The sequence below is a fragment of the Bufo bufo genome, chromosome 10 (assembly GCF_905171765.1).
Source record: "Bufo bufo chromosome 10, aBufBuf1.1, whole genome shotgun sequence".
Lineage (NCBI taxonomy): Eukaryota > Metazoa > Chordata > Amphibia > Anura > Bufonidae > Bufo > Bufo bufo.
In genome coordinates this window covers 119,645,364-119,657,623 of record NC_053398.1, presented here as the reverse complement: position 1 = coordinate 119,657,623, position 12,260 = coordinate 119,645,364, and the positions used below count along the sequence as shown (strand labels likewise).

The following is a 12,260-nucleotide window of genomic DNA, read 5'->3' as shown; positions in this document are numbered from 1 at the left end:
AAAAGGGATAAATGTGGCGTTTGTGCTTTTCATCTGCAGATGTGGCGGCAAATGGCATGAACTGCTACTGTATGTGCTGTACATGTGTAGAGGCTATATGACAAGTCAGTAGTAGAGCGCTATCCCCTTCTCTTTTGAAGCCTACAAAGCCTAAACGTTCTGCATCTATCATGCTGGATGCCGTCCCATTTCCTCAATGGGTAAGGGAGCCATACACGCAAAAAAGTCAAGTACGTGGATGCTGTATGGCAGCTATAGGTCCATATTACTGCCCTGTTGGCACTCCATGTGGTGTGCATGAAGTCTGACCACCCAGAAGTGCTCTGGGTGGGTCAGATTGACCAAGACGGCTTTGGGACCATGTTTAACATCCATGTCTAATATGCATTTTTTTTTTTACGGATTGCACGCGGACCTGTTCAATTCTGTGCGACCTCAGAAATGGGATCTGTCCGCATCCATATGTCTGTTCCACAAATTATAGAACATGTCCTATTCCTGTTCATATTGTGGACAAGAATAGTCATTTCTGGTGATAGGTCATCAGTATCTGATCAATGGGGGTCCGAAATCCGGGACACCCGTCCTTCAGCTGTTTGAGGAGGCCATGGTTCTCCTGTGAGAGCTGCAGCCTCCTCAAAGCCTACCAAGCACAGTGCTGTACATTGTATTTGGTATCGCAGCTAAGCCCCATTCACTTGATGGGCACTGAACTGCACCTATGCCATGTTATCGATGAACCTGACATTATTGGCCCAGAGTAAGCTGCAAGAAGACTGTGGTGCTCACTGGAGCCAGAAGCCTCCTCAGTCAGCTGATCGGAGGGGCTGCCTGATGTCAGACCCCCTCTGATCAGATACTGATGACCCATCCCGAGGATAGGTCATCAGTATTAGGCCTCATGCGCACGACAGTATTTTTTCACCGTCCGCAAAATGGGGTTCCGTTGGTCCGTGATCTGTGACCGTTTTTTCGTCTGTGGGTCTTCCTTGATTTTTGGAGTATCCACGGACATGAAAAAAAAAGTCGTTTTGGTGTCCGCCTGGCCGTGCGGAGCCAAACGGATCCGTCCTGAATTACAATGCAAGTCAATGTGGACGGATCCGTTTGACGTTGACACAATATGGTGCAATTGCAAACGGATCCGTCCCCCATTGACTTTCAATGTAAAGTCAGGAGTTAATATACCATAGGATCGGAGTTTTCTCCAATCCGATGGTATATTTTAACTTGAAGCGTCCCCATCACCATGGGAACGCCTCTGTTAGAATATACCATCGGATTTGAGTTAGATCGTGAAACTCATATCCGACAGTATATTCTAACACAGAGGCGTTCCCATTTTGATGGGGACGCTATAAGTTAGAATATCCTACGAACTGTGTACATAACTGCCCCCTGCTGCCTGGCAGCACCCGATCTCTTACAGGGGGCTGTGATCCGCACAATTAACCCCTCAGGTGCCGCACTCCCCAGTTTGAATATCATTGGTGGCCAGTGTGCGCCCCCCTCCGGCCCCCTCTCCCTCCCTCTATTGTATTATCATTGGTAGCCAGTGTGCGCCCCCCCGGCCCCCCTTCTTTTGTATTAATATCGTTGGTGGCCAGTGTGCGGCACCTGAGGGGTTAATTGTGCGGATCACAGCCCCCTGTAAGAGATCGGGTGCTGCCAGGCAGCAGGGGGCAGTCATGTACACAGTTTGTAGTATATTCTAACTAGAAGCGTCCCTATCACTATGGGAACACCTCTGTGTTAGAATATACTGTCGGATTTGAGTTTTCACAAAGTGAAAACTCCGCTCTGAAAAAGCTTTTATGCAGACGGATCTTCGGATCCGTCTGTATGAAAGTAGCCTACGGACACGGATGCCAATCTTGTGTGCATCCGTGTTTTTTCACGGACCCATTGACTTGAATTGGTCCATGAACCGTTGTCCGTCAAAAAAATAGAACAGGTCCTATTTTCTTGACGGACAGGATACACGGATCACGGAGGCGGATGACAAACGGTGCATTTTCCGAGTTTTCAACGGACCCATTGAAAGTCAAAGAGTCCGCAGAAAATCACGGAAAACAGAACAACGGCCACGGGTGCACACAACGGTTGTGTGCATGAGGCCTTAAACAGTTCCTAACTTTCATCATGTTTATGAGCTGTTCTGGATCTTGGTACTTGCAAATTTGACATGTTATGAAGGATTGAATATTTTACATTCTGAAAAATACCCTTACCACTAAGAAACTCAGTTCTCCTATTATTACTTGGGATTCCTTAGTCTATTGTACTTGTTTGTCCCATTACTTAAATTTACATTTGGGGCTGAATTAGAGAACTTTCAAACTAATCCTGGAGCATAAGGAGGCCTAAAAAGTCCTTCTGGCCTATGGACATTAGCAGTCTTAAAGGACTTCCTGTCCTTAGGTCATCAATATCAGATTGGTGAGGGTCCGACTCCCAACATCCCTCTGCTCAGCTGTTTTCAGCAGCTTCAGGGCTGGAATCATGCCCTGGTACTACACACTTCCATACATTTGGTAATGGCTTGGCCACTATATATAGTTTTGCCTCTATATTTAATACCAGGATTAAGATTGGATCCCATCAGTGCAATGCTGGGACCTGATCCACAAATATGAAAAAGGAGATGAATCTAAGACCCCTCTGCTTCCTTTCTGCATATATCGGTGGCCTGGATAGCCTTCAGTCATCCCTTTGGGAGATCTGCGTCCCACTTTGTGAACCAGACTGTTGGTACATTTGCTGTAGGACTGTGTGTCTTTTCTTTGCACTTTGTTCTGATGGGATCTGATCCAGTCCTTGGCACAGAATAAGTGGCCCCCCTACGGAGCCATACTGTGGTCTTCTGAGAGTCACTTTTGATGTAGTCCATGCCACCTGCAGGATATTTGTCTTCTAATAGTGCAGCTTTCATCTTCCCTGGTATAGAACTTTGCATATTCATCAATGTATACTATTTTCTGCAAGTGTGATATCCTTGTCCTAGAGATGCTCTTCCAATTGACCTGTGATTGATGTGACTGTTGTAATGCTTGTAATCTGTAGTGATTTTATGGCCCATCCAGATCCTTAGCTTTGTTTACCTACATATAGCATCTCTCCTCATGTGCCTGAGTGTGTGATTGACTAATGAGCTAAATTACCCCTAGTTCTCTGATCACATTTCCTATAAATATAGAGACAGTCTAAGGAAAAGCACTCGCAGGGATCAGCACGAGCCAAAAGCACTATCTCCGCCATATTGCCTAAGCGCTTGGCAGTTAATCACGGCAGTTAGACAGGGCAGGAGACGGAGGCGCTATGTGTACTACTCAAAGTTACACACAGCACAGGTATGCTACGATATCGTCTCACTCAGGCTCTGGCTGCTCTTCTCATCACTATGGCGGTCTACTTTCAAATTCAACCACACTGTCCACCCTCTGTCCCTTCTCTCCACATCAGTCCCTCCCTCCTTCCCTCACCCTTGTTCAGCTCCCATACACTTTATACCCTCATACATTACCCTGACCCATCTTCCTCCACGGTGCAGCATAAAAAAACTATATAAATCTTTTAACCACTTGCTGTCTCTTTCTGTTCTCCTGCTACTAGCTGAAGGGGATATTTCACCAAATCCTGGCCCTCCGTCTGTTGCTAACGTCTCCTCTGCCACACACAGAAACCCCAAAAATCGTATTAATGTTCACTGCACATCCTCTCCAGTCTCTTTTAACTGCGCACTCTGGAACGCACGGTCGGTTCGAAACAAACTACCCACAATTCACGATTTCTTCCTCTCACAATCTCTGAACTTGCTAGCCCTTACAGAAACCTGGCTTCAACCCTCTGACACTGCTTCCCTGCTGCCCTATCCTATGGTGGACTTCACTTCTCCCATACCCCCAGACCTGATGACAGGCACGGTGGAGGAGCAGGCATACTACTTTCTCCACAGTGCACATTTCAGGTCATTCCCCCTGTACCTTCTCTCACATTCCCCTCTTTTGAGTTTCACACCATTAGACACTGATTTAATAGGATGGAAGATCGCTTCCGTCAGCTGCCCGACCTGCCACCAAATACCCTCACTCCCCAAATAACATTCTGAAGCCAACTTCTTGGTATAAATGGCCGTAGCAGCCTGTTTATTAAACAAACAAATTCTTCATCAACTTTCTTTTAATGATCACAATCATAAACACATAAATAAAGTGCAATAAGTTCCAACACATTGAGAAAGGATCCTAGGAGGCAACCCAAGCAAGCTGCGTTCTTCACTCCCCATCTCCACTTGACTTTCCACCTTACCCTTGGCCGCAGTCACCGACCCAAAGGTACCAAATCCTTCAAAATTATATCTCCATCCACCCCTGTAGGCATTTTAGCCCAAACAGGAGCCCCAGCCATCAGCTTACCGAACCTCATGAGATACACACTCCAACGTGTCATGCACCTCTTAAGCATTGCCTTCCAGGACCCTCCATTAACCGGCCCCAATAACCAACCCTTGCTACCGCTGAAAAAATTAACGACCAAACCATGGGCGGGAGGCTGGGTAACTCACCGAAATACCCCGGACACTGCTGCAGGTCCCACCCCTACCCTAGGTAATATACCGCCCGCGAATTTAGCAAACCCCGCCCTCTTTCTTAACCCTACAGACACCTAACCTGGAAAAACACCTACTTAACCCTTTCCTGCCTACATACTTCCCCCATAGTCAAGTTCCCCTTTGCTATTGTCTGCGCCCCACTCCGTTGCTCAACTTCCTTCTATTCCCCATGAGAGTTGCAGTTGTCTATCGTCCCCCAGGCTCCCCCCATCAATTTCTGGATCTTCTAAGCCCTAAAGTTTCAGATCCTGTCACTGACCTCTGCACTGATAGCATGGCCACTTACTTCAGAGACAAGATTGGCAGGATATAATCTCTCCCAGTCCCCAAATAATTTCAATCTTCCTCCCTCCAATTCCTCCACATGCTCTCGCTCCTTTTTTGACCCTATAACAGAGGAAGAAGTCTCCAGGCTTCTCTATTCTTCTCAACCCACGACCTGTAGCAGTAATCCTATCCCATCACACCTCCTCCAGTCCCTCTCCCCAACTGTCATCACTCACCTAACTACAATTTTTAACCTCTCTCTCTCTTCTGGTATCTTTCCCTCCTCTTTCAAATACTCTAGTATAACCCCACTACTAAAGAAACGATCTCTTGACCCGACCTGTGCTGCTAACTACCGACCTGTTTCTAATCTCCCCTTCATCTCTAAACTCCTTGAACGTCTTGTCTACTCTTGCTTAATAAGCTTTCTCTTTGCAAACTCTCTTATTGACCCCTTACAATCTGCCTTTTGCCCTCTTCACTCTACAGAAACTGCCCTTACTAAAGTGTCTAACGATTGCCTAACAGCAAAAAGAAATGGTGACTATTTGCTACTGATTCTGCTGGATCTCTCTGCAGCGTTTGATACCATAGATAAACTCCTCCTCACCATGCTCCACTCAATTGGCCTTAAGGACACTGCTCTCTCTTGGTTTTCTTCCCATCTCTCTCTGGCCTCTCCTTTAGTGTATCATTCGCTGGCTTTTCCTCTTCGTGTCGGCGTTCCTCAGGGCTCAGTACTAGGTCCTCTACTCTTCTACCTCTATACAGCCCCCATCGGACAGACTATCAGTAGATTTGGCTTTCGATACCATCTATATGCTGATGACACCCAACTATACACTTCATCCCCTGACATCACCCCTGCTTTACTCCAAAACACCAGTAATTGTCTGGCAGCCGTCTCTAACATCATGTCCTCTCTGTATCTAAAACTGAACCTCTCAAAAACTAAACTTCTTGTCTTTCCCCCATCTTCTAACTCACCTAAACTTGATATTCATTTCTGTCTGCAGCACTATCATAACTCCTGTGCAACATGCCCGCTGTCTTGGGGCCACATTTGACTCCGATCTTTCCTTTGTTCTACATATTCAATCACTTACACGCTCTTGTCGTCTGCACCTCAAGAATATCGCCAGAATCCGCTCTTTTCTTACGGTGGAAACGGCAAAAACTCTTGTTGTTGCCTTGGTTCATTCTCGTCTTGACTACTGCAACACATTACTAATCGGTCTCCCTCTCACCAAACTCTCCCCCCTTCAGTCTGTTCTAAATGCTGCAGCCAGGCTCATCTAACCATCCAACCGCTTCACTGATGCTACCAATCTGTGCCAGTCACTTCACTGGTTGCCCACCCACCACAGAATACAGTTCAAACTTCTCACCCTCACCCACAAAGCTCTCCACAGTGCTGCACCTTCATACATCTCCTCCCTCACCTCCATCTACCACCCTACTTGCGCTCTCCGTTCTATTAGCGACCTAAGATTAATAACCTCCATAATTCGTACCTCTTACACCCATCTTCAAGACTTTTCTCGAGCTGCACCTACTCTATGGAATACTCTGCCTCAGAATACTAGGTCAATTCACAACTTCTCCACCTTCAAACGTGCCTTAAAGGGAACCTGTCACCTCCCAAAACCATCCCAAGGCGCCAGCAGCGTGTTTCTGATGATGCCTTTCTTCCTGAAGGCAGATGCAGCAACAGTACTGAAAACGTTGTTTTATCCCCTGCCCGGCGCGCTTCTCCACACATGCATGAAGTCAAGGAGGCAGTGGCCTCCTTGCTACAAGTCACGGTAACCACGTCCCCTTCGCTGCGAGTGACAGCCGGCTGTTCGGCAAAGGCAGCCAAACTCTCTGCATAAGCGCTGTCAGTCACAGCGAAGGGGCAGGGAAGGGGACGTGGTTACCGTGACTTGTAGCAAGGAGGCCGCTGCCTCCTTGACTTCATGCATGTGTGGAGAAGCGCACTGGCAGGGGATAAAACAACGTTTTCAGTACTTTTGCTGCATCTGCCTTCAAGAAGAAAGGCATCATCAGAAACACACTGCTGGCGGCTTGGGATGGTTTTGGAAGGTGACAGGTTCCCTTTAAAAGCTCATCTTTTCAGGCAGGCTTATCAAGCTACCTAAAATGACTTTCCCCACCAACTCCTCTGGCCTAAACTCGATCCTAGTCCCAAACGTGAAGCAGATCGCCCGGCACCACTCCTGTCAGTTCAATAATGGCCCACCCCCAATTCCTCATAGATTGTAAGCTCTTGCGAGCAGGGCCCTGACTCCTAGTGTTTCCGTTGCATATTAGCCAGTTACTTTTGTTTTGTTCATGAACCCTATAAATTTGTAAAGCGCTGAGGAATATGGTGGCGCTATATAAATACATTTTATTATTATTATTCTATGATATATAACCATCCATCCTATTTTCTTATGCTTTTCCATGTAAATCTGGATCTAAGAAACCCAAACAGAATTCTAGAATTGATCCAGGAACACGCAGGCTACTTTCTCAAGTCTTATCTCAATGACATTGTCTTGCAGGCAATGCTTCATTTCTGAAGGCTCAGCAGAGCCACTGAGGCTAATACCATACTGCACTGATGTTCGTCAATTCTGACTATAATTAACGCCGTGCCATTCAACTGATACCTATCTTTTCTCTTCTAGCAACAAGGAGCTGCCACTTCTGTCTACTGTGCGGTCTCCCCAGACCTGGAGGGCCTCGGAGGGATGTACTTCAACAACTGCTGCCGCTGCCTGCCTTCGCAGGAGGCCCAGAGAGAGGAGACGGCGGAGGCCTTGTGGGAGCTGAGCGAGAGGCTTATCCAAGAACGAGTTGGCAGCCAGTCCAAATAGCAGGGAGCCGCCGTTAGGATCAAAACACGTGGCGTGTGTGTGCGTTAGGAACCTGCCAGCTTTGGAAGCTTTCCAACCCTATCATCAAGAGGGTTTCCATATACCTCTGATACAGATTAACTAGTGTTAAATGGAATAATAGCAGTCACAACATGGTGAAAAATGTTAAGTACTAGAGGGAAATGGGGAATTCTGCAGGGTTAAAGGGACAATATCTCTTTCTAGTCACTGGTTAAGCCTATTCCTTTGTCTTAAAATTAGGGAGAAATCAAATTAAAAGAAACTGTGAAAGTTCCTCCTCCGACAATTGTCCTGTGTCTGATAAAACGCAATGTTGGCATCACTTTACAATTTTATCATCTGATAGAGGCTACATGCACACGACCGTATGTGTTTTGCGGTCCGCAAAAAAAAAAACGATGACATTCCGTATGACATCCGTTTTTTTTTGCGGATCTGTTTTTTTTTGCGGATCTATTGTAATGATGCCTATCCTTGTCCGCAAACTAGAAAAAAATAGGACATGCACTATTTTTTTTGTGGGGCAACGGAACGGACATACTGATGCGGACAGCACACGGTGTGCTGTCCGTGTTTTTTGCGGACCCATTGAAATGAATGGGTCCGCATCCTATCCGCCAAAAAAAAACGTAACGGACACGGAAACAAACAATGTTCGTGTGCATGTAGCCATAGGCTTATTTTGTTTTAGAAGGGAGTATGAGGAGAATGGTAAAGGTAGCGGTTTCTTCCCTAGAAATAGCGCCGCCATAGTTAATGGGTTGAGTCTGGTATTGCAGCTCTGCCCCTTTTATTTCAGTGAAGCTGAGCTACAATTTCGGACACATTCCATGGACCCCATTTTATGATCTAATACAGGCATCCTCAAACTGCGGCCTTCCAGCTGTTGCAAAACTACAACTCCCAGCATGCCCGAACAGCCTACAGCTATCAGCCTACAGCAGGGCATTGTGGGAGTTGTAGTTTTGCAACAGCTGGAGGGCCGCAGTTTGAGGATGCCTGATCTAATATGCCAACATCATACAATAAATCATAGAAAACCGAGCAAGCTTAGAGGACAGTTTTTATTTTGACAAATGTGGCCCCAAGCAGCTACTTGATGTTTCCCAATCATGATGATTAATGAAAAAGTGCGCATCTTCTCTTTTCTGAGTAAACAAGTCCATCTACGTAAACTTCTCCAGTTAAGGAGGACATTCGCATGAGAAAACTGAGGGTGAAGGCTCCTTTACACAGGCATGCTTGGCTCAGCTGAGCATACATGTATTGTGAATGGAAGAGGAGGTGGATAGGATAGGGTCTATGGTACAGAAAAGTATACAAACTCGAAAGGAATTCCAACGCTTAGTGTAAGGAGGTCCATCTACTCCAGCCCCCCTCCACCACCACCCAACAGGTCATGATTTGGGAATAACCCATCAAGTTCACTGTGGCAATTCCTGATGCATTGACCATAATGATATCGCCTAACTTGGGCCAGCGTATGTATTTTGCAGGTCTGCAAACTGCAGATCCGCAAAATATGGATGACGGCTGTGTGCATGCTGCATTTACCTAATAGAACTGCCTATTCTTGTCCGCAAAATTGCAAAAGAATAGGACATGTTCTGCATGGATGCACGCAGAAATTAATATGTCCATGTACGATCGTGTGCACCAGGCTAAATACTAAGGATATCCTGAAAACATGACCTGTTGGGGAAAACTGAGGAACAAATTATTATACAATTGACTTTGTAAGCCTTTAATTTTTAAAGGACGATGTAGACTGGTTGGAGGAAAATGTGAATTGTGTTTGCTTTAATAAAAAAAAATTTTTAGGCTGATGCCGAGGTCACACATTGCAAAAAATTGGGGTAAAACTCCTTTTGCACTAATAATGGCAAAAATGAACCATGATGTGTAAGATCACCCTGGATGTCAGAACCAGGTGTTGAGTGAAGCGAGCGCCAGATCCTACATCCTACATCGTTCAAAACTTTGGATTAATACTGTACAGAGATCCGTACAGTATTAGAATGTATGGGCTCCGATGAGGCGAAGTTAGTTATTCGCAAAGTCGCACATGACTTAGTTGAATAACTTTGGTAATTGATTTTTGAAGTGGGAAACCATTTTAAAGTTTGAAACCGAAGCCGACTTCAGTTTCAAGTTTTAAAGTGGTTTTCCACTTTAAAAATCAATTACTGAAGTTATTGAACAAAGTCACGCACGACTTTGCAAATACCTAACTTCGGCTCATCGGAGCCCATACATTCTAATACTGTAAGGAGACGGATCTCTGTGCAGTATTATTCTGAAGTTTTGGATGAAGCGACTTCGGATGAAGCATCTGAAGCTTGCATCGCTCATCACTAGTCAGAACATTATCCATGTACAGCTGATATTGTTCCTTTACCCTCCTGTGTTATCTGTGATTTTTAGACCTGTTTGATTCTATTAATAATTTGATTTCAATAAAATATGAGATCATAGTACGACGTCTGTCTCATTTCATTGACTACTTTCTACCCAATGAATTTAAATGTCATCAGTACTTACCATACAAAACCCCTTAAATGGTCACCAGCTTTACATGAATCAATACTACAGGCAAATATAACAAACTTTGTAATTTATCAGAGGAAAATGCCTTGTTCTCTAGTTATCAGCCCCCCATTTCCAAACTAATTTCTGTCTGATATTTGTGAGAAATCCTTCTTGTTCAAACCAAAATGGGCTGCCTGCTAGGATCAGATTACATCATCCCATAGAAGTCTATGGAGAGAGAAATAAGTAGACAGTGAGTGTCGCATGACCAGTGTAGCCTTTGCCTTAGTGTTATATCTTACACTAAGTGCTTTATTCACATCCATGCTGCTCAGCATTTCTCTATTAAAAGGGGTTGTCCGAGTTATGAAAAATAAATATATAGCACTGTAAATCTGATGGGCAGCTAAGCTAAGCAAGTTTTAGGCGAAAAAATATATATTTCCTCATTTCCCTGGTTCTCTTCTGGCCCTTTGTTTACCTGCAATAACAACAATCTCTGCTCCTCCCCCTACTCTGCAAAGGGAGTGAATACAAGTGTTGCCCTGAGTGACATGTCTGCCTGCTGGGAGACTCAGCAGCATGTTGTATTTGTAGGACTACAAGTACTAGCTGTACAATGACACTGCTGATACACACAGGATCTTCCCCCTACCTGTTCTTGTGCAATGCTCTGCAGAACTCCTCTGTCAGCTCCTGTGGCCAGCATTGGTCTCCTCACTGCCTTCAGCCCTGAGTCTGTGCAGCTGAAGGGGTTAATGTTTTTCCTCAAGAATCCAGAGAGAGAGCAATAAGCAGCAGCCAGCAGTGCAGGGGGGTGTGGCCAGCACAGTGACTTCTCCTGTACAGGCACATATCTGCTCTCTCAGGCTTGTGCACAAAACATCATCAGAGCAGGGAGAGAGGCTGACATCACAGGTCATGTGACCCTCAGTGAAATCTGAGAAAGCAGCAACTGGAGATAAAGTAGGTGAATTGTAAAGTCCTTTCATTTGCCTAGTTAGAAACATACAAAGAACAAAAAAATAACTCAGAGAACCCCTTTAGGTTCTATATGGTGATTCTGAGGGCGCAGACATCATTAGAGATAGTCTCCACCCACCAGTTCAGCGCCAACTGAGAAATAGAGATCCTGCATGCAGAGGGAAAACAGCTAAAAATGCCAGATACAAGTCATATAATGACCATATAGAGTGCAATCAATTATTCATAAATACATGGCAACTTATTTGGAAAAGAGGTATAGTTATGCTTTACATTGCAAAGTACATGTAGTGCCTAAACTATATATAAAAGCTAAAATGGGGGCCAGAAGAGACCAAGACAGAAGGGTAGATGGGCTGGGGTTATTTGCTTGCACTATGCAAGTCTATTCAGGCTGCTTCATGAATGGGACATAGATATGTAAAATATGTTATGGTCACAAAGTAACCTTGAAAATAGATAAATATATTCATTTTGCTTCTATTGCAACATGGGATAAAAAAAATGTCCACATGATTGACCATGATTAACCGTGTTCGTCCTACAACAGCAGTTTACCTGAAGAGAAAATCTGTCCTCTCCTCTCTAATAAAGGAAAGTTCATGGAGATGAGCTTATCCGATGTTATCTTGCCATTCTTGTGCTTTGTAGTCTGCTTGAAGTTACCTTAGATCTCCAGGCTTGTTAGTTGACCTCTGCAAATGACAAATTAAGTTACATTTGTTATCCAACATGCTCCAAATCATTAATGTACTATGGTAGGATGTTGGGTTTGGTTGTTGCTGTAGCCTTCATACTTTAGGCTCCTGAGAGAATGAGGTAGATGATTGCCAGGTACACCACTGTAAACCAAGAAAACCAGAACCTAACACTGTCAAATGGTGGGATCTTGCACCCACAGGACGAGATGTTTCTGAGGGCTTACCCTTCACCTATAGAAGGTGAAGGAAAGCCATTGTTTAAAGTCATCATACCCTGAGAAT

General features: G+C 44.9%; 1 protein-coding gene across 1 annotated transcript in view; it reads left to right on the top strand.

Annotated features, from left to right (window-relative positions):
• Positions 1-8,247, top strand: part of WWOX (WW domain containing oxidoreductase) — an 874,649-nt gene extending 866,402 nt beyond the window's left edge. Inside the window, exon 10 of the mRNA XM_040410064.1 lies at positions 7,555-8,247. Within this exon, the coding sequence (XP_040265998.1) occupies positions 7,555-7,743 (189 nt within the window). The 3' untranslated portion in view covers positions 7,744-8,247. The remainder of the gene's footprint in view (positions 1-7,554) is intronic.
• Positions 8,248-12,260: the final 4,013 nt, after the last annotated feature.